General features: G+C 47.0%; 1 protein-coding gene across 1 annotated transcript; it reads left to right on the forward strand.

Moving 5' to 3' along the window:
- The first annotated feature begins 7,036 nt into the window (after positions 1 to 7,036).
- Positions 7,037 to 18,057, forward strand: LOC130493191 (zinc finger protein with KRAB and SCAN domains 1-like). The gene is made up of 4 exons (XM_056866892.1): positions 7,037 to 7,049; positions 9,130 to 9,851; positions 10,854 to 10,980; positions 17,128 to 18,057. The coding sequence occupies exons 1-4, from the start codon at positions 7,037 to 7,039 to the stop codon at positions 18,018 to 18,020; spliced, it is 1,755 nt and encodes a 584-aa protein (XP_056722870.1). The 3' UTR covers positions 18,021 to 18,057.
- Positions 18,058 to 23,498: the final 5,441 nt, after the last annotated feature.

The following is a 23,498-nucleotide window of genomic DNA, read 5'->3' on the forward strand; positions in this document are numbered from 1 at the left end:
TCTTAGCCTCTTATGGGAAACATGGGGAATGGGTCTGAGGAGGAGCAGGTCATTTAAGGTCTCCTAGTGAGTTGATGGTCGTGGAAGGATTTGAATCTAGGACTTCCTCCTTTGCAACACATTTTCTTAGACCCAAGGCCCTGTGCTTTCTCAGTCGGTGAAGCTTTCTCCAGCATATATGCACAGCTGTGAGAAGCACAGAAGGGCTGCCAGGAACAACTGGTAAACCTATGTGGCCCGCTCTCTTCTCTCTGGTTCCTCCTATTACTAAACCTTCGCTTCTTTTCTCTACTGCCCCCTTAGGGTTGCCAACCGCCAGGTGGTGGCTGGAGATCTCCCGCTATTACAACTGACCTCCAGGCAACAGAGATCAGTTCCCCTGGAGATAATGGCCGCTTTGGCAATTGGGCTCTATGGCATTGAAGTCCCTCCCCTGTCCAAACACCACCCTCCTCAGGCTCCACCCCCAAAATCTCCAGGTATTTCCCAACCCAGAGCTGGCAACCTTACCCCCCCCAACTCTTGCATTCAGTGCTATCCTTCTCTTTATCGCCTGGTTTCTAAATAACTGCTTTCTGATGTCACCCATTTTCTAAATAAAATTCCCTATTTGCTTTCTGAGTTTAATAGGCTTTCCTTCTGAGATTATTATCATCATCATCATCTTTTAAGCCCTAATGTCAAAAAGTTCCCTAATTCAGGCAGAATAGACCTCAAGCCAAAGCAGGTACATATTTGCTTGGCAGCATGAAATTTTAATGACGCTGTGCTGGGGCCCCCAACCTTTTTTGAGCCCGAGGGCACCTTTGGAATTCTGCAAGGTAGGCACCGCCACAAAATGCCTGCCACAGGAGGTTAGGGTTGCCAACCTCCAGGTACTTAGCACGGGAAAGTGGTACACAAATGCACATAAACAGGTTGCAAAAAACACGTCTATAATGAGTAATGAAGATGGAAAGAACAAAACAAGTGTACAACATGAAAGCTTAGCAACTAAGTGATCGGTTATATACAAATGTACAAGTAAGCATGAAACAATCTATTGGTGTGTATCTGGAGGCAAAAAGTCCTCTTCTGAGTTTCAAAATTAATCAGTTCAGCAGGATATCCAATAGTAGGTATAAATCCACAAGCAAGGGGACGGCCGTTTCACATTCGTTTCTTCAGCCCCACATTGCATCATTCATTTTGTAGTAAGTCAATTACATATACAAGTCCATTTCAATTCAACATTCTGCAGCAGCACTGTCAACAGGTTCCCAATGGGATACTGGAATTTGGTATAGGCACGGAGGTGCCTTTGTTTTTGTTTTGCTCACCAGGTACTAGCTGAAGGTCTCCTGCTATTACAACTGATCTCCAGCCGACAGCGATCAGTTCACCTGAAGAAAATGGCCACTTTGGCAATAGGACTCTATGGCATTGAAGTCCCTCCCCAAACGCCCTCCTCAGGCTCCCCCCAAAAATCTCCTGCCGGTGGGGAAGAGGGACCTGGCGACCCTACAGGAGGTGGAATCAGCCACAAAATGATTGCTGCAGTCATACAGTGAAGATCTTTGTGCTGTGGTGGCAGCTTGCTGCCAAAGCAACATTAAAAAACAAAAATCTGTATAGCCAATGAAATCTCCAATATCCAATCAGAAGCCTTGCTGGGCAAAAGCCTCACCTAGCCCACCCACTTTCTAAAAAACACTTGGGCACCAGAAAAGGTGTTGATGGGTGCTAAGGCACCCACAGGCACCATGTTGTTGAGTCTTGCTTTATACAAATAGGTCTGAGAACAGATGGGACTAACCGATTGGCTCGTGACAACATTTTCCACATGAGGACAGCCTTTTGTGGTTTCCCCGTTGCTGCCACAATTTCCAATACAGTGCAGTGGCACCAAGGACTCCCCTTGGCAGTTTCTCCCACATTTCCCCCACCCCAGTCCCCCAGAAGTGGCTATTATACAAACACATACCTCCTGCCCCACCAGGTCTTTTTCAATTTTTGTTTAAAAACTAGCAATTGAATATATTTATAATAATGAATATAACAACCTTTGTATCAGATTCTCTAAATGTCCAGCTTGCATTTTTTAAAAGTATCTTACCCCTTTCATTATAGAGATATGTATTTCCCCTGATATCTCCACAATGAATAGGGCTAGAGAATAACTTTTTAAAAAGAAAGATGGAATTCAAGAGACTCTGATACAGATTGTTATATCTCTGTATGCTATAATGATAGTCACTTGCCATAAAACCCCAAAAAGCCTCCATGGCAGCGGAAGGAAATGGCTTTACTGGGGCAGGGAGAAATGGCCGCTATGCAGATAGGACCAGGAAAATCTGAATTTTTCCACCCACACGGCAGCCATTCAAGCTTTGTAGTGCTCTTACCCCAACTTCGCAGCGAAGGAGGTTTGAGAAAGACTGGAGGCGGGGAAACCCCAGGAAACACATGAATGCATCACAATGCTGTGGGGAAGTGAGAAATAACACCAAACCTTGGCTATAACCCGTGTGGAAAGATTGACATCACAGAGGCCCAGAGGCCGGGAAACACCAGCTGCTTTTACGGTGCTTTGCAGGTCCGAAGGAGCCCCACACATATTACAGTGACAGGAAGTACATCCTGCACTTACCAAAAAAAACCCAGCCAATATCTCCTCAGTTAAAAAAAGGAGGGTGGGCAGTACCTGGATAAATGTATGATTTTAATTGTGTGTTTCATGGAATATATTCAGTGCTCGTAGAATGTTTTCTAAATTTTATTTTTTCCAAATTTATATCCCACCTTTCTGTCAGGTCGATGCCAGGAAGTTTATTGCAAGATACGGCAACATCTGGGTGAAGACCTGGAAGCATATGGATGTTCCCGTCTCTGGGGAGGGGCCATGGTTCAGTGGTAGAGCATCTGCTTGGCATGCAGAGGGTGCCAGGATCAATCTCCGGCATCGCCAGTGAAGGGAACCAGGCAAGTAGGTGATGTGAAAGACCTCTGCCTGTGTTAGGATCTGAAACTCACTTAATTAATCTGCTACCATTCAGGGCGATGAATCTTGGTTTTGGCTTATTGATAATAAAGGTTAATCACACACAAAAATACCATAGAGTCGTTTTCTTAATCAAATCAATTCTTTACTAACTAATCTCAAGGGTAGGGTACATGGATTAAACAATAAACATCCTACATGTCTAAGTTCCCTAGACTTGCTAAACTCTTTTAGCAGTTACTACGCTTACTCACGAGTAGCCATTCTCACAGGGAGAATATGCTCCTCCATGCTTGCAGGTTGGTAACTTACAAGTAACTGGGATACAGTTTCTCTTTCAAACAAAGGATATACCAAAGCAGTAAAATGCAGATTACTTTGCCTACCTGACCATATGACATGGAAGCAATGGTGATCTGCTCTTCCTGACCATTTGGCTAATTAACCCTTTGACTGTCTGACATGTAATGAATCTCGCTATCTAAGACCCAACAAACAGCCTGAGACCCTGGAGAGCCGCTGCTGGTCTGAGTAGACCAGTGGTTCCCAACCTGTTTTTGACCAGGGACCACTAGGGCTTTTTTGTTCGGTGCAGGGACCCCAAGGTTCAAAATAAAAATTCCGAGAATTTGAAAGTAAACTTTAATCATAACTGTTAGTTAAACATTAAACTTAGAATAATATTTGAATATATATTTTTATAAAAGAGAACTTATAATTGAAAATATTAATTTATTATGGGTTTATAACTTTGTTTCGCGGACCTTAATTTAGTTCTCGCGGACCCCTGGGGGTCCACGGACCCCCGGTTGGGAACCAGTGGAGTAGACAACACTGACTTTGATGGACCAAGGGTCTGATTCAGTATAAGGCAGCTTCATGTGTTCATGTGTCACGGAGACGGCACCTATGTGTGTACGCTTCCTCATGAGCTAACAATCCCATGGTGGTAGGGTTGTCTGTTGTCCAGACAACTTGCCTGGAGAAGAATGTCCTGTCCCTTTAATAGATGCGTAGCAATGGACAGTTGAAGCTTTTTCCTGGCCGGGAGGTAAATGCACATCCCATTAAGCTCCTATCGGACCTTTTCTACGCTGTTTATTCATTTTGGACCCCGGGATTCCCCACCTTTCCCTGCCATCACCTTGGCACCTGGCATTCTGTTGTCACGGTTGCCCATAGTAACGGGGCCTGCAGCATTCCGGAAGCCCTCCAGCCATCACGGTTCCCTTCCCTTTGCCTGAGCTCAGGGCCGCCCTGGGCATCCTCTTAACTCAGCCCGTGGACGTGGACCGCCTTGCAAAGCATCGAGTTCGAGAGCGCTCAGGACCTGTCTCTGCTCAGCGAATCTGTGTTCATCAGGTTGCTGACACCCACCCCCAGCAGCAGCTCTGTGCCTTTTGACTGCCACAGGACAGGCAGAAATTCATCTGGTGAAGAGGACTGCCCGCCTGCTTGTAATTATAATGCTTAGTACCACACGCACATATCTTCTCGCTGTTTCGGACGTTTTGATCCCATTGTTCCTTAAACGGTTGCGCATAGGGTTGCCAACCTCCGGGCACTAGCTGGAGATCTCCTGCTGTTACAACTGATCTCCAGCCGATTGAGATCAGTTCACCTGGAGAAAATGGCCGCTTTGGCTATTGGACTCTATGGCGTTGAAGTCCCTCCCCAAACCCTGCCCTCCTCAGGCTCCGCCCCAAAAACCTCCCACTGGTGGCGAAGAGGGTCCTGGCAACCCTAGTTGCACACATAAATCTCTGTGTGTGTGTGTGTGTGTTAAGTGCCGTCAAGTCGCTTCCGACTCATGGCGACCCTATGAATGAAAGTCCTCCAAAATGTCCTATCTTTGACAGCCTTGCTCAGATCTTGCAAATTGAAGGCTGTGGCTTCCTTTATTGAGTCAATCCATCTCTTGTTGAGTCTTCCTCTTTTCCTGCTGCCCTCAACTTTTCCTATCAATCTCTACTCTTCCATTTTAGCTTCACAACAACCCTGTGGAGCAGGGCAGGCTGACAAAGGAAGGTGTTGTGGCTTGATAGTAGAGCATCTGCTTTGGAGGCATCCCTGCTGAGCTCCCTCTCCTCCCCAAATCACCCTCCCCAGGCCCTTTCCCCCAAATCTCCAAGTTTCCCATGCCAGAGTGGCAATCCATGTAGTGGAACAGGGGCAGTTGATAACCTAAGTGTGTATACGCTGCACTTCACAATGATTTACACAACTCCCCCCCCCCTTTAGTGGTATTGCCCTAAGCTTCAAAGCAACCCTGTGAGCTACTGAGAAAGAAAGATCCTGATGATGGATCTCCCATGTCATGTCCGGTTTGATCCACAGTGATATGCAACTTAGTGAGTGACTGTGGGCAAGTCAGTAGCTCTTCTCTTTCTCTCAGTCTAACCTACCTTATCAGATTGTTGTGAGACAAAAAGGGGAGATTAATGTATGCCAGCTTGAGCTCCTTGGAAGGCAAGCAGGGCACAAGTGTAAAAGGCAAAGAAATGAGATTATAATTAGTAATTATTAGCTAGGGTTGCCAACCTCCAGGTGAGAGCTGGAGATCTTCTGCTATTACAACTCATCTCCAGACTACAGAGACCAGTTCCCCTGGAGGAAATGGCGGCTTTGGAGGGCGGGGCTCTATGGCGTAACTCAGCTGAGGTCTCTCCTCTCCCTGAACTCTGCCCTCCCCAGGCTCCACACTCAAATCTCCAGGAATTCCCCCACCCCAGAGTTGGCAAACCTTATGTGATAAAGCAAGATTATAAAGACTAATTATAAGTGTGCGTGTATATATTATGAATAATTAGATTGTAAACATGATGATATACTGTAGGAAAGAGCAAGAGTCCGGCAGCACCTTAAAGTAACAAAATTTCTGGCAGGGTATGAGCTTTCGTGAGCCGCAGCTCACTTCTGCAGATACAGCTAGATTGCGAGGCCATCTATCCTTAAGTAGAGAGGAGTGAATTAGACACACAATAGCAATGTAAATGTCAAAAACAAGTAAATGGCATTAGCATGATTGGATTAGATACGATATGCCGAGGGGTAGTAAGCGTGGAGAAATTAGCATTGGTACTGAGACAGGAATCTCAGATCTCTATTAAGTCCAGAAGAATGCATTCTCTTGAGCTTTATTGTTAGTTGTAATTCAGCAGTCTCTTTCTAATCTCGCTTTGAAATCCCTTTGTAAGAGAACTGCTACTCTTTAATCTACTCTGCCTAGCTTGATGCCCTTTCTGTGCCTCCAAGCAACTGGCCATCTATTTTTTCCTCTTGATGCACAATTAGTTATTCCACCCTGGAAAAAACAACATCGGTCAGCCTTGGATAGTTTCAATAACTGCTGTTATCTTACACAGGCCTTGTCCTTTTCCTGCCTGTTCTCCCTAGGGTTGCCAACCTCCAGGTAGTGGGGGAGAAAATAGACACCACTGTACTAGTATCGGGAGATTAGGAAGTCAGTACAGGAGCGAAAAACACATATAGGTGCAAAGACTGTTTATATGCTACTGTGTCTAATATAATACGCACTCATAAATACACAAAGTGAACCACACATACAAATATACCATGCACAAACATACAGAACCATCTCAAGGATGGTGGTAACCAGGAACAGTTCAATTCAAAAGTGCAATGTCTCTCAAAGTATACACATCAATCTTCTGTATTCTGTATTCGTCTCATGCAGGTAAGTAAGCAGATATAACAGATATTTAATATTCAAGGAGGAATAGGCTCCACTCCAAAAACCCTGCACCACTGGCAAAGGGGGCCCTGGCAACCCTAGTTCTCCCCCCATAGAAGCCAATTCCCCCCTCTGTCGCCTAAGTGTGGCTGAAAGGGTTAAAGGCACTGAGCTCTTCTTTCCTAGAGAGACCCAAGCAGCTCAAAATGAGAACAGATGCAAAAAATAAATAACTAGCAAAGGACATCTTCCTGCTTCCTGTCCCCTCCCCTTTCCATCCTTCATGGGAACCCGACTTTTGGATTTCTTATCATTTTGCTTTATTTCCCCACCCAGGGAGCAACTTCAGGCTGGTCGCCGCAATGCAAAGAGAGGGTGAGTGTCCCGCAAAGAATAGGCGCTTTTCCAGGAAGGGAGCGAGAGGGGAGGTGGGCAGCCCTGCAGAGAGGAGAGAGCAGGGTTGCAAAAGAGAGGGGACCCCCAGGGTTCGCTCTGGATTTGTTTGGGGGTGGGGGATCCGATGGCTTTCCTCCGGCATGGAAGCACAGGTAGCTTCCAAACACGCCGCCGGGCAAATGCACTCAACGCTCACATGAAAGCAGGAGGTTGCCGGCTCGGACTCTTGTCGTTGCCTTCGATCGTTTTGGTTGGATCGTTTCCAGTTCCAGATGTAAGGTTGCACAGACTTCTATCTTTTTAAATAAAATTTTATTATATTTATAATAAGAAAAAACACAACAAATTATAAAAAACAAAGAAAACAATAACATAAAAAATACAAAAAGAGCACTTATACATCATTCAAAAGGTTGCACAGATTTCCACCAGTTCCCCCCTCAGGGCTTGGAAGAGCACCCCCCCCGGGTGCTGATATTCTAGGGTTGCCAGCCTCCAGGTGGTGGATGGAGATCTGCTGGAATTATAACTGCTCTCCAGGCTACAGATATCAGTTCCCCTGGAGAAAATGGCTTTTTTGGAAGGGGGACTCAGTGGTGTTATACCCTGCTGAGGTTCCTCCCCTCCTCGAACCCTGCTATCTCCGGGCTTCAGCCCCCAAATCTCCAGGAATTTCCCAACCCAGTGTGGGCAATGTTGGCCATTTACGCTTTGGAGGTTTTGCTTTGGATTTCCCATCCGAGTTCTCAAAACTCTGCATGGGTTTTTGTGGTTGTTGTTGAGTTTTGGGAATTTGGATTGGGAAAATGCGTCTAGAGAGAGGCAGATCCAAGACAAAAACTCCCATGTGTAAATGGCCATTATGTATCTTTAAATACCCCCCCCCACACACACACACAAGCCCTGTCCAGTTCTGTAACCCTAAAGCTGCTGCATGTTTTTTTCAGTGTCTTTGCTATTTGAGAGGGGTTTGTTTTTCCTATTTTGTACTGGGCCTTGAGTCTCAGTGAGGAAGGGGGGGGGGCTATAACTCTCCAGGGAGGTGTGCCTAGCCCCCTCACTTTCCATCTACAGGAGGCAGTTGAAGACCCTTTTGTTTAGGGTGGCATTTGGTTAAGTTTATTCACACTCCTGAATTGTGATTTTAAATCTTGGTGCTGATGTTTTGAGTGTATTTTATTTCATGTGTTTTATCTATGCTGTAAGCCACCTTAAACTCCGCATGAAAGAAAGGCAGCTAGTAAATGTGTTAAATAAATATAAACAAACAGAATAATAATGAATGGTACCAGTAGGACAGTCTTGCCACTGCTGACTGGCATTGGCTCTCCAGAGTGTTTTCCCCAACACAGTCTGCTTGAGATCATTCAACTGGAGAGACCAGATATTGAACCTGGGAGCTTCTGCTGTTGAGCCCCAGCTTCTCCCCAAATTTTCAAAGTAAACCAAAAGCAGATTTGATTGTGGAAAATGCAGGTGTAAAAGATTCATAGCTTTCAGTATAGCCCTTCCAGCCACACTTGACCTTGAACACATGAGGCTGCCTTATACTGAATCAGACCCTTGGTCCATCAAAGTCAGTATTGGTTCTTGTGAGTTATCTGGGCTGTGTGACCGTGGTCTTGGTATTTTCTTTCCTGACATTTCGCCAGCAGCTGTGGCAGGCATCTTCAGAGGAGTAACACTGAAGGACAGTGTCAGTATTGCTTACTCAGACCAGCAGCGACTCTCCAAGGTCTCAGGCAGAGGTCTTTCAAGTCACCTACTTGCCTGGTCCCTTTAACTGGAGATGCCAGGGATTGAACCTGGGACCTTCTGCATGCCAAGCAGAAGCTCTACAAACTGAGCCATATCCCCCCCTCCTCTAATCTTTGTTTCTTATTGGTAGAAGGGAAACCCTGAAAAGGGAGGTGGGGAATTTAGATTGATGATCAAAGTACTAATCAGTTGGCTTGATGATCTGACTAACTTTTTCCTGGGGGGGGAATCAGTACCTTGCCCTTCTTCTGTTACCTTTCAAAGAGGAGAGGCAAAATATTGTTTGTGCTGTCGTTTACAGAGCACATGGAAATAAAGATGGAAAAGCTGGATTCTGATGGACCCCCAAAAGGGGCTAGAGACCCTACTGATCCTCCACTAGAAACTGGCAGGGAGGTCCTGAACGAGATGGCTCCAAAGCCAATTAAGCAGGAACCTGAGGAAGGGCCGCAGCTCCGGTGGGAGGCCCAGTGGCAGGAGTTCCTTAAGACGGTGGAGTCCCCTAACTCGGGACGGCAGCGCCCACAGTTGCCTCAGCCACCATCATGGGAGGATACAAAGTCTTTTCAGGCCTTCTTCAGGGGAGCTGCGAATATCAGCCGGCAGCCTAGAGGACAGCTTGAGACGGAGACTCTTTCGGGTCTCCACAGAGGACCCTGCAAGGCCCTGGAAAGCCCGGATCCCCCCGTGACAGTGAAAGAAGAGAGGTTGGATGAGGAGGGTGTAGACCCGGAGGTGAGCTGCCGGCGCTTCAGGCGCTTCTGCTACTGGGAGGCCGAAGGTCCCCGAGATGTTTGCCGGCAGCTCCGAGGACTCTGCTGTCAGTGGCTGGAGCTGGAGAGACGCACCAAGGAGGAGATCCTGGACCTGCTGGTGTTGGAACAGTTCCTGAGCATCCTGCCGGGGGAAATGCAGACCTGGGTGCAGGAAGGAGGGCCCAGGAGCTGCCTCCAGGCGGTGACCCTGGCCGAGGCGTTCCTGCGAAGGCTGGAGGAGGCAGAGAGACAAGGAGGGCAGGTGAGCGCGTTGCCATTTGGGAAGTCAATGGGGATGGGGCTGTGACTCAGTAGCATGGCATCTGCCTTGTGCGCCCCAAGTTCACTCCCTGGCACCCTCTTGGCCTGATCTCCTGGACATCTGCTGGCAGTTGGCCTAAAATGACAGCAAGCGAGATGGATTAATAGTCTGACTATTCATGGTGTAGTGGTTAAGAGTGGTGGACTCTAATCTGGTTTGATTCCCTGCTCCTCCACATGAGTGGCGGACTCTGATCTGGTGAGCTGGGTTGGTTTCCCCACTCCTCCACACGAAGCCAGCTGGGTGACGTAGGGCCAGTCACAGTCCTCTCCGAACTCTCTCAATCCCACCTATCTCACAAGGTGTCTGTTGTGGGGAGAGGAAGGGAAGGTAATTGTAGGCCGGTTTGAGACTCCTTAAAAGCAGAGAAAATCGGAGTATAAAAACCAACTCTTCTTCTAAGACTAAGGCAGCTTTCTATGGTCACATGAAGCTGCCTTATACTGAATCAGATGATCAGACTATCAAAGTGAGTATTATCTGCTCAGACCGGCAGCAGCTCTCCAGGGTCTCAGGCTGAGGTCTTTCACATCACCTACTTGCCTGGTCCCTTTAACTGGAGATGCCAGGGATCGAACCTGGGGCCTTCTACATGCCAAGCAGATGGGTCTACCACTGAGCCACAGCCCCTCTACCTGATTTCTTGATTCATAACTGTCTCTGTGGGATAATGCATCCTGTGGCAGGGAAAGACATGGAACCTCCATGTTCAGGAGCAGTGTACCGCTGCTGGGAACCAACAATCTGGGAAAGGCCTTTTTGCCCTGTCATCAGACTATTGTTGGAAACAGAGTGCCGGACTGGAGAGATCTTCATTCTGAATCCCGCAAGGTACTCTTGAATGAAATCTTGAATGAAATTACTGCTTTCTCTGCTACACAGAGGGGTCAGGCATTTGTCTTCCGTGTCCTGTTATGACATTTCCCTGCCTCTGTTCTCCGGTTTCAGGAGCTGGAGCCTTTTGAGGAGGTGATTGTTCATTCACCCAAGGAAGAGCAGGATCCGTCGGATACCGAGGAGATGCAGCTCTCTCGGGAGGCAAAGCAGGAGGGTGAGGAAGGTACCAGTGTGTTTGGTAAGTGTCTGTAGGGTGAGACTGGGCAACTGGAAGAAATGCAAAAGACACTGGATGGTTTCCTGAGCTTGTGGGCATTTTGTTCAGGCATGAACTTTCAGCTCCTCTGTCCATTATTTGTTGAAAATTCTTGGAGAATAGGTGAAGTGCCAGAAGATTGGAGGCAGGCAAATGTTGTCCTCAGCTTCAAGAAGGGGAAAAAGGAGAATCCGGGTAACTACAGACCCATCAGCTTGACATCTATACCTTGAAAAGTTTTAGAACAAATCATCAAACAGTCAGTCCTTGAGCATTTAGAAAGGATGGCTGTGATTACTAAGAGCCAGCACAAGTTCCTCAAGAACAAGTCATCTTCTGGCCATCTTCTGGTCACTAGGGGTGTGGAGGCGGGAGGTAGTTGTGAATTTCCTGCATTGAGCAGGGGGTTGGACTTGATGGCCCTGGTGGTCCCTTCCAACTCTATGATTCTAAGTCATGTCAGACTAGCCTTATCTCCTTTTTTAAGAGAGTTACTATTTTGTTGGGTCAGGGGAATTACTTCATTAAGGCTTTTGATGAGGCTCCACATGATATTCTTGTTGACAAGTTGGTAAAATGTGGTTTTGATCTTATTACTGGTTCTATGGAAAAAAACGCACATGAAAAAATCCCACATGACAATTGCGCACAGAAAAACCCCCACGGTCATAAATGCACACAAGAAGAAAGCCCACACGGAAGAAAGCCCACACGGAAAAATACTCAAAGAAGAAAAATTTCCGTATTCACAATATGTTTGGAAGAGAACATCTTATTTGTTTAAAATGATGAGTACCTTTCCTTTTAATTACCACTCTAATTGAATTTCAAAGAAACTAAATCTCCCAGCAACCCTGCTGGACTTCCTCTTTCCAGAGGGGCGGAGGAGAAAATCAGTCTGTGGGACTAGGCTGGAGCAGGCCGGCAGGAGGTACAGGTTGAGGAATAGAAACAGGCCTGTGGAAAACTAGAAAAATGGAATCAAAGACTGGAACAGAGAACTCCAGGGATTCCTGCTGCAGGACCGAAGGTCCAGGTAGAGAATGTGTTATTTGGACAGTGCCAGGCAAGCCCTGGGAAGAAGGGCCTGGAGCCAGTGAATTATTTGTTGACTGGCAAGCACTACAAGGCCTTGCCAAGGACTTACAGATCCCAGCTGCTATTGCCCCCCCCCCTTGGATTTGCTTCTACATTAAAGCTCCTGTTCTGTACAGTTAAGTGTCAGTACACTCCAGGTGGTGGCTGGAGATCTCCTGCTATTATAGCTGATCTCCAGGTGACAGAAATCAGTTCTCCTGGAGAAAATGGCCGCTTTGGCAATTGGGCTCTGTGGCATTATTCCCCTCCCCAAACCCTGCCCTCCTCAGGCTCTGCCCCAAAAACCTCCTGCCGGTGGCAAAGAGGGACGTGGCAGCCCTACTTCAGCACTTGCCCCAAGTCTGTGTTGCACAGGCACACTACTGACTTGCACAATTATTACACAACTATTTTATTGCTGTTTCTTTTAAATGTACATTATGAGTTTTATTTTTTATTTTTTGTAGTGCAAACAGTGGAGTTTTCAAGAAGCCAGAAGAACAATAAAGTTATGATTTACTTGGGGTTTGAGTATCTCGCTTTTCGCACTATCAATGGAGTGGTGACTTGGAGATGCAGACAGAATCGCTCTATGAAGTGCCATTCAATTGTAAAAACAAAAGATGGCAACATAGTTCAAGAACCAACAGAGCATTGTCATGATTCCTGTCCTCAAAAAGCAGCAGCAAACATTGCCAGAAGCAAAATGAGGCAAGACATGGGAGCAATAAGTGCTACTCCTCGCAATGTGATGGGAAATGTGTTTTCAGCGTTAAATAATGATATATTGGCCCATATGCCCAGACAATCATCCCTCGCAAGAAGTCTTCTCTATCACAGAACAAATGGTAATTTGCCTAACCCCAAAACCATAAATTTTGACATCCCTGAAAAGTATAGTCAACTCATACTTCACGATTCAGGTGTGGAGAATCCAGACAGAATTCTGGTTTTAGGTGATAGAGATCTTATGCTCGAATTGAACAAAGATACCATCTATGGAGATGGCACATTTGATAAAGTGCCAAATATGTTTTACCAACTGTACACGTGGCATGGTAAGGTGGGTAATTCATATCCGCCATGTATTTACATTTTACTCCAAAAAAAGAACACAGACACCTATAATAGAATGTTTCAAACAATGAAGCTATTGATTCCAAATCTGGCACCTCAAAAGGTTTTAGTCGATTTTGATAAGGCTTGTATGACTGCAGCGAGGATTGCCTTTCCACACGCTGAGGTCAAAGGGTGTTATTTTCATCTGTGTCAGAGTCTCATTAGGAAAATCAAAAATGTTGGCTTGAAGACTGAATATGAAACTAATATGAACATAAAAATTTCACTGAAGTCTCTTGCTGCATTAGCCTTTGTCCCAATAGAGGATGTAAGAAGTGTTTTTGAAAAGCTTGCTGCCACATTTCCAGATGAAGACAGCTATAATGAGGTGCTCACGTCCTTCTTTTCTACATATATCGAGGGTGCAGCAGGTAGAGATCCTCAGTTTCCTATAAGAATATGGAATCATCATGATGCAGCCCTTGAACGGTCACCAAAAACTACTAACTGTTGTGAAGGATTTCACAACGCTCTTAATTCCCTGTTCCTCTGCAGTCATCCCAGTGTGTGGTTTCTATTTGATGGACTGCAGAGGGACCTGGCTTGCCACAAATTAACATTGGCTAATGCACAAGCAGGTCGCACAGAGGTGAAAAAGAGAAGATATGAGGCACTACATGACATGGTTGCCACTTCTGTGCAGCAGTATGAGCAGGTGGAAGATAAACTTACTTACTTAAGGAGATTGGCTAATTTGCAGTGAAGATTTATATCTGAATTATTATTTATTCGATTTATTATTTAATGTTGGTCCCTCATTTAATCCAGGGGGTTTCCATTCATTCCGGGTTTGTTTTCAACAGCTGGCAGAGATATTAAAACAGTGAATAGCTTTATTTTCATGTCAAATAATCACTGTAAAGGAATAAAGTATATAGTTAAATAAGGAATAAGATACCTTTACATAAGTGTGAATACAATTAATGTGAAATGTAAGAATTAAAAATGAATAATTACCAGGTATTATCATACCAGTACAAATAGTGTTTTTCATGATTTGGAAATAATAAAATATGGTTCTTTCTGCTCTAGTTATTTTTTTTTTATTAAGTAATTGTTAATGTTATGGGTTGTAAAAGTTGTTATGGTTGTAATTTTTAAAAAACAAAATAAATAATATTAAGTATTCAAATGTGGGCTATTTTCCGTGTGGGCTTTTTTCCATGTGGGCTTTTTTCTTGTGCGCATTTATGACCGTGGGTTTTTTTCTGTGAACAATTTTCATGTGGGCATTTTTCATGGGCGTTTTTTTCTGGATACCCTTATTACTGTTCGATGGATTTGTAACTGGTTAATGGATCACACCAAAGAGTGCTTGTTAATGGTTCCTCATCCTCTTGGAGAGGAGTGACAAGTGGAGTGCCTCAGGGATGCTTATTAAATTTGCAGATGATACTAAATTGGGAGGGGTAGCAAATACAGTAGAGGAGAGTCAAGATACAGGATGATCTTGACGGGCTGGAAAACTGGGCTAAAACTAACAAAATGAATTTCAACAGAGATAAATGTCAAGTTCTGCATTTAGGTAGGAAAAATCAAATGCATAATTATAGGATGGGGGAGACTTGTCTTGGCAGTAGTACATGCAAAAAGGATCTAGGAGTCTTAGTAGACCAAACTCTGAACATGAGTCAGCAGTATGATGTGGTTGCTAAAAAGACAAATGTGATTTTGGGCTGCATCAACAGAAGTATAGTGTCCAGATATGCAAAGTGATGGTATCACATAAGCACATGAAGCTGCCTTATACTGAATCAGATCCTTGGTCCATCAAAGTCAGTATTGTCTACTCAGACCGGCAGTGGCTCTCCAGGGTCTCAGGCAGAGGTCTTTCACATCACCTACTTGCCTGATTCCTTTAACTGGAGATGCCGGGGATTTTACCTGGGACCTTCTGCATGCCAAGCAGATGCTCTACCACTGAGCCACAGCCCCACCCTATTTTATTCTGCTCTGGTTAGACCTCACTTTGAGTATTGTGTTCATTTTGGGGCATCCACTGGGGGAGTGCGGGAGATAGCTGTGAATTTCCTGCATTGTCCAGGGGGTTGGACTGGATGACCATTGAGGTTCCTTCCAGTTCTATGTTTCTAGGATGACAATGTACCATTTGCCATTATGCATACAGACCTGGGAGATACTCACCCCCTCCCAGATGATAAGATACTTTTACTGTGGCAAATTGTTGTTAGTGACTACATCTGGATCTCCAAAGACCAGACTATGCAAACTACAATGATAATATATTATTTTACCAGAGGGGGAACCCGCAAGAAATCTACCCCCCCCCCATCCCAGCCAGTCCTTGCTTCCTCCCTTCATGATCCAGGTCTTTGGGAAGCTGTTGTAGGTTGCCTAGGCAACCCGAAATAGCGGTCGAGATCTTGTAAGGTAGTCTCCCGAGCATTTACATTTTTTTATTTAATCCTACTTTTTTTGGGTTTTTTTGCAGAAATCAAGGTTTGTTTATGTAATAGGCTGCAATCTTAAAAACAGTTTCCTGGGAGTAAGCCCCACTGAATAAAATGGGACTTACTTCTGAGTAGACCTGCTCAGTTATGCTCTCATAGTGTTTCATTCAAAGCCACCTTGACCAATGAGCGTATAAATGTTTTAATAACTATAAGAACTGCCCTACATTTCCATAGTTTTCCAGACACCTTTTCTGATGGAACTCTTGTTCGGTTCATTGTACAGGATGTGAAGAAAGAACCGAGACCCTTCTTTACAAACTTTCTGCCATTATGCCACCATGAACCAGGAGGAAAGGCGAATATAAACGTTCAATAAATAAATACATTTGGGGGAGCAGATATAGGGTCAGATTAGAGCCAGGAATTTATTTATGTACATAACCATGTTTTTCTCCCCAGTGGTGATCCATAGGGGGTAAACAACTACTTTCAGGGAAAGATGGGGCATAAATGAAGTAAATAAATAAAGCAGCTTATAGCCTCATTATACCTTCCTCCATTTTATCCTCACAACTACCCTGTGAGGTAGCGGTGGCTGAGGGTGCAGGACTGGTCCAAGGTCACCCAGTGAGCTTCCCTGGAACAGTGGAGATTGGAACTTGGGTTTCCCACATCCCAGCCCAATACTCTAAACCACTACACCATGCTGGACTCTTCTCTGGTTAGACCTCACCTAGAGTATTGTGTTCAGTTTTGGGCACCACAATTTAAGAAGGACGTAGACAAGCTGGAACGTGTCCAGAGGAGGGCAACAAAGATAGGGGTCTGGAGACCAAGTCCTATGAGGAAAGGTTGAAGGAGCTGGGTATGTTTGGCCTGAAGAGAAGACTAAGAAGTGATAGGATAACCATCTTCAAGTACTTGAAGGGCTGTCTCATAGAGGAGGGTGCCGAGCTGTTTTCTGTGCCCTAGAAGGTCGGACCAGAACCAACGGGTTAAAATTAAATCAAAAGCGTTTCCTTCTAGACATTAGGAAGAATTTTCTAACAGAGCAGTTTGTCAGAGGAACAGGCTTCCTCGGGAGATGGTGAGCTCTCCTTCCCTGGAGGTTTTTAAGCAGAGGCTAGATGGCCATCTGTCAGCAATGCTGATTCTATGACCTTAGGCAGATCATGAGAGGGAGGGCATCTTGGGCATCTTCTGGCCATGGAGTAGGGGTCACTGGGGGTGTGGGGGGGAGGTAGTTGTGAATTTCCTGCATTGTGCAGGGAATTGGACTAGATGATCCTGGTGATCTCTTCCAACTCTATGATTCGATGACTGTTAAGACCCAGGTTTTAAAAATCCCCATCCAAAAACAAAACTTACTGCGTGACCTTGGGCCGGTCACACCCATGCAGCCCAACGTAAATCACAGGATTGATATGTGGATTAAAGGGAAATAGTTCCTGTACATTTTTCCTGAGGTCTTTAAAGGAAGTGGAAGAGATCAGCTAACGATTCTTTGTTTTAATTCCAGAAGGCGATGGGCAGATGATTGAGAATGGAGCAGAGAATCTTCCTCCAGAAGAACCTGAGCAAGTGGAAGCCAGCATCAGGGTGACAGAATGGGTAGGAGGGAAACTTACAAAAGATTCTCCATTTGTCCAAGACAGCGAGAATGAAGGGCAGAACCTTCCACCAGAGAGAGCCAGACATGCTGAAGTCAGCGAAATCTCTTTGGAAAAGCCCAGTGTGATCCTCTTCCATGTTCCTAAAGGGGATGGAGCACCGGGCTCAGCGGGAAGTCAGACGGGCTCCCAACGACCCCAGGAAAATCGTCCAAGGAAGATGCCGCGGAGAGACTTTGACTGCAGGGAGGAAGACGACGGAATCTTGAACGAGAGCCCTTCTCAAGAAAGGGTCCCCATGGCTGAGTGTGGGAAAAGCTTCAATCTGAGTTTGGACCTTGGTCCAACTCCAAAGACTCAGTCCTACGAATGTTCGTACTGTGGGAAAAGGTGGCCGTGCCAATCTCAGCTGCGCAGGCACGTGAAAATCCACACGGGGGAGAGACCCCACAAATGCGTGGACTGTGGGAAAAGCTTCAGCACCAGCTCCAACCTCAGCCAGCACAAAAGGGTACACACGGGTGAGAGGCCCTACATTTGCAAAGACTGCGGGAAAAGTTACCGGCGCAGGGCCTCCCTGGTCCAGCATGAGAGGGAAACCTGCGGGAAGGGAAGCAATTTGAACACCCCGGCAGTGGGGTACGTCGTTTTGGGGAACTGCACTTTGCTGTGTGTGAAAAAACCGACACCGGGCGGAAGGAACCGCGTCATTGCTCCAAAGGGGGGAGAACCGCCTTTGGCCCCTCCGCCCCTAAAGGTCTTGACAGGGTATGCCCAGGAGAGAAGTCACACAAGTGATTAAGTTGGCTTGGGAGGGGGAAGGGGGACAGATTTTAGCGGCAGGCAAACCTCCTCGTTCAATGCAAGACAGGTTTCGATGAGGAAGACAAGGGCTCGGAGCACAACCAAAAACGTTTTATTCAGGAATCAAAGGTGACTCTGCGAGAGAAGAGAGTCATGTTGTCTGACCGCCACACGTGCAGAAAACCACTTTCTGTTCTAACTTATTTTGCAGGGGGCCTAGAATGGGCTGGAACAATTTGCGATCCACCTGCTGAATGCAAGTCATTAGCTGTCTACTGTGGCCTGCCAGGTGTTTGACAGACACCCCTGTTTTTCCATGGTCCTACACAGGTCTAACTGAGAAAGACGGACTATTAATAAGCTAAATAGATATACATTACTGCATTCAGGTTGGTGGGACACAAATCGTGTCGATCTTTTTTTGTTTTTGACAGAGGGAAGGGTGTGCTGTGACTGTGGAAATCCTTTCGGTTGGAGATCAGACCAAGTGAGAATTTACCTGGGATCCAAGAAACTACTATAAAACGCTCAAAATAGAGGTGACGAGGTGACCGTTGCACTGAACTTTATTATTATATAGAGTCCATGATCCCTTTTTCTGAGAAGGAAAATATACATGTACTCGTTAATAGGAAAAAAGTCAGATTTTTTTATGTTCTTAAAAGAAAGTGGATTGAGGTTGGGAGAACTCAGGTTTTGTTTAAATAAAAGCTTGGGAGAACTTTTAAACTGAGGTCAAATTTTATATGAACGCACACATAGAGACCACAGATAAACCTCGTGGCTAGGGGCAGAAATTCTAAATATAAGGTCACAGTACACTTGATCGGAAAAATCCCTCCGGAGGCCGAACAAACATGCTGGAGCAGAACCTTTGGACCATGCTACAAAAACGTCCATGAGGTTACAGCAGTGGGAGAGAAAATTCATGTACTTCATGCCTACATTTTTAGTTGTTTGTTCCCCCCCCCCATATTTTGTGTTTCAAGGTGACACCTTCTTTGTAGTAGGTTATACGGACAAGTTTTCGAGCTTCTGGCTCTCTATGGACCCTTTTGCACAGTTCCCCTGGAGAAAATGGCTGCTTTGGAGGGTGGCCTCTATGGCATTATTCCCCTCTGAGGCCCCTCCCTAATCCCCACTCTTCTGAAGCTCCGCCCACAAATCTCCAGGAATTTCCCAACCCAGAGCTGGCAACCTTACATACCAGCCACCACCATCCTTAAACCAACCAGAGGCCAGCCTGCCTCTTTGGCAGACGGGTCAGGTGGGCTGGACTCAAGTGTAGTGGGAGCTGCATCTCTAGGGTTGCTACCTGGAGTGAGAGCACCGAATCCTGATGAGTAGACCACCTGGGAGTGAGGTGAGGAAGTGGCCCCTGTGCCCCAGCTTCTGATCCGGTAGGCTGACACTCCACAGAGAAAGCAAAGGTCAGGCAGGCCGCCAGCCCTCAGGACAACAGACCTCCCTGGTCAGACATCAAATGCAGGCTGTGGCAGCATTAAACCCCTACCAAGCTCCTCCTGTGGGGTTGCCAGCTCCGAGTTGGGAAATACCTGGAGATTTTTGGGGTGGAGCCTGAGGGCAGGGTTTGGAGAGGGGAGGGACTTCAATGCTATAGAGTCCAATTGACAAAACGGCCATTTTCTCCCCGGGGGAACTGATCTCTGTCGGCTGGAGATCAGTCGTAATAGCAGATCTCCAGCTGGTATCTGGAGGCTGGCAACCCTAAAGATTATATATGTAAATTAAGGCTGGGGTGGGGGGAGAATCCTGGTTGTAATAGCGGGAGATCTCCAGCTAGCACCTGGAGGTTGGTAACCCTATCCTGGCTGTGTGCTTCGCAAGTCTAGCCAAGTCCTCCTCGTAGGGTTGCCAACCCCCAGGTACTAGCTGGAGATCTGCTGTTACAACTGATCTCCAGCCGTTAAGAGATCACTTGGAGAAAATAGCCGCTTTGGCAATCGGACTCTATGGCATTGAAGTCCCTCTCCTCCCCAAACCCCGCCCTCAGGCCCAACCCCAAAAACCTCCCGCCGATAGCAAAGAGGGACCTGGCAACCCTACCTCCTTGGGACCTTTTGACAGCACCCCTCTGGAGGGGGCCACAAAGGCAAAATGCCTTCCTTTTAAGATATTTGTTGGAGGAAGAGAAGTGACCTCAGACAGGGATCTCTGTGCTGGCTAGGCCATGCCAACTGATCGGCCAGGCTGGCCATGAGGAAGGTTGGATCCCCCCCCCCCCGGTACAAGCCACATTCTCCACTATAGGTAGGGTTGCCAGGTCCCTCTTGGCAACTGGTGGGAGGTTTTTTGGGTGGAACCTGAGGGGGGTGGGGTTTGGGGAGGGGAAAGACTCAATGCCATAGAGTCCAATTGCCAAAGCGGCCATTTTCTCCAGGGGAACTGATCTCTGTCGGCTGGAGATCAGTCGTAATAGCAGATCTCCAGCTGGTATCTGGAGGCTGGCAACCCTTAAGATTATATATGTAAATTAAGGCTGGTGGGGGGGGGGGAGAATCCTGGTTGTCATCATCTAGGGTTGCCAGCCTCCAGGTGGGGCCTGAAGCTCCCCCAGAACTACAACTGATTTCCTGACTACAGAGATCCTCTGCCACTGAGCCATGGCCTCTCTCCAGATAATAAGCCCACATGAAGCTGCCTTATACCATTAGACCATTGCTCCATCAAGGTCAGTATTGTCTACTCAGAATTTTCTCCAGGGGAACTGATCTCTATCGGCTGGAGATCAGCTGTAATAGCAGGAGTTCTCCAGCTAGTAACTGGAGGTTGGCAACCCTAACTATCGGTCACAAGAACTCATCTGAGAGATGAACCCAGGCCTGAAGCAAGAATCATATTTAATAAACCTCTCTCAACCTTGCCACCCATCTCTCGCTGGAAGGAGCGTTCTGGCCACTTTCAAAAATTATGCAAGTGCCCCATGCCAGGATGTGCTTTGGCACAGGCTCCAACTCAGGGCTGTCAGGTTACAAGACTGATGCGCTCCCAGATGCTCTAAGGGGGAGGCCAGATCATGCAGAAGCAAGCAAGGAAGAAAACAAAGCACAGGCCCCTTCCCTGGCCGGGAATCAAACCCGGGCTGCAGCGGTGAGAGCGCCGAATCCTGACCACTAGGCCACCGGGGAGAGAGGTGAAGTAGTAGTCTCGGTGCCCCAGCTTCTGGTAGGCTAAAAGCCCACAGAGAAAGCAAAGGAGGGACTGGCCTTTCCCAAGGGCTCCTCGCATGAGGCAAAAGCCTTCCCTGGCCAGGAATTGAACCCAAGACTTGGCAGTGATGGCGCCAAATCCTGGCCACTAGACCACCAGGGATTCAACAAGGCTTTCCCTGTCCTCTTGCTCTGCTGTGTTTGGTGGGACTAGCGGAGTCCTCCTTCAAAGCTGACTCTTTCTGTGCAGTTACCTCCAGAGAGGGTTGTGCAGGCGAAGGCCTACCTCCAGAGAGGGTTGTTAGGGGAAGGGAAGTCACCTGGGACAGAACTCATCCTGGCTTGGCTTTGCCAACCCATTGGTCAGGAAGGGGTGACATTTCTCCCTCCCCCCCCAAAAAAGGTACAGGTCAAATCCCCATAGGCATGCCAACCTCCAGGTGGGGCCTGGAGTTCTTCTGGAATTCCATCTGATCTCCAGGCTGCAGAGATCAGTTTCCCCGGAGAAAATGGCAGTTTTAGAGGGAGGGCTGTGGCATCATATCCCTGCTGAACTCCCTCCCCAAATCCCACCCCCAAATCCCCAGGAATTTTCAGTCTGGAGTTGGCAACCCTACATTCACCCCTTGGCACAGCAAAAATGGTCTTGTGTGGGTTTTGAACCTGGACCCTGTCACGCCCAAAGCAAGTCATGCCTCTAAAACAACAAACCTCCCATGTTGTCGTCCCCCACCCCTCAGAGCCAGAGGAAGTGGACCTGGCAACCCTAAAACGTCAGCTTCTCTGCACTGCCCTCTGGGTCAACGAAGGCAGCAAAACAGGAGGTGGGGGTACGTCCTCACTGACTGTCGTCTTCCCAGACCTGGTTTGGGGAGTCATCATGGACCCTGGTCAGGGAGAAGGATTGCTTTGTCGTTGTGAAATGCTGTCGCATCTGACCTTCAGGTGGCAAAAATCTGCACAGGCTAAAAGGAGAGGCCTACACATAGCAGAGGATGGCTTCGATCCATCGACCTCTGGGTTATGGGCCCAGTGCTTCCGCTGCACCACTCTGCTGGCTGGCTGGCTGGCTGGGGAGGAAACTCCTCTCTGGCTCCTGTCGACTCTGCAGCACAATCAGCAAACTGTCAGCACTTGCCCTATTCAGAACCAATAACCACGACAGGAGACACACTGGTCCAAGGAAGATGGTTTGCTGGCAGCATAGGTTTGCAGAGCATACAGGATCTAAGACAGCAATGGAGGGCACTGGGATACACTTGACTATATGTGTGTGTAAAGTGCCGTCAAGTCGCAGCTGACTTATGGCGACCCCTTTTTGGGGGTTTTCATGGCAAGAGACTAACAGAGGTGGTTTGCCAGTGCCTTCCTCTGCACAGCAACCCTGGCCTTCCTTGGTGGTCTCCCATCCAAATACTAACCAGGGCTGACCCTGCTTAGCTTCTGAGATCTGACGAGATCAGGCTAGCCTGGGCCATCCAGGTCAGGGCACTTGACTATATAAAAGCATAGAAAAAAGCATTCAGTATTCAGCAGCACAGGTCAGGCTCAAGAGATTACTATTTCAAAACAGTCTAGAGATGCCTCCGTTCTCATGGAGTACTGTCTACTTCAAAGAGTCCAAGAATGCAAAACAATCCTTGGTGGAAAAGCGAAACTGAGACACAGGCCTGACACAAGCACATCTGGCTATTTGAATGCCTGCAGGGGCATCTTTGAATGTGTCTAGCTGTGGCTGAGTGGTGAAGGAAATGAGATCGTAATCTGCTTTGCTCTGCATAAGTAGGTTTGACTCCCTCCCTCACTGAGCCTTTTTTTTTAAAAAAAAAATTTGGACATACAAGAAGGCCTTGTGGAAAGTTTGGCCTGTCTGGACTGTTTCCTGGATCACTAGATGCAGCAAAATCGGTGCACCTCCAAAGGTGGGCCACGGGGGAAGGGAAAGGACAGGATAGAAAAAAGGCAGTGAACCTCTGAAGACCACACTGGGCAGGGGGGAGGCACTGTGCTCTTTGCCCCTCTTGTTCCTACGGTTGCCAGGTCCTCTTCGCCACTGGTGGGAGGTTTTGGGGGCGGAGCCTGGGGAGGGTGGGCTTTGGTGAGGGGAGGGCCTTCAATGCCATAGAGCCCAATGGCTGAAGCGGCCATTTTCTCTGGGTGAACTGATCTCTATTGGCTGGAGTACATTTGTAATAGCAGGAGATCTCCAGTTACTACCTGGAGGTTGGCAACCCTACTTGTACCCCTTCCAGGGGTCATGATGAAAAGTTTGCAAGCCCACCTTGGCTGTATTTCTCTGGGTTTAT

This window comes from Euleptes europaea, chromosome 1, assembly GCF_029931775.1.
Source record: "Euleptes europaea isolate rEulEur1 chromosome 1, rEulEur1.hap1, whole genome shotgun sequence".
NCBI classification, from domain to species: Eukaryota; Metazoa; Chordata; class Lepidosauria; order Squamata; family Sphaerodactylidae; genus Euleptes; species Euleptes europaea.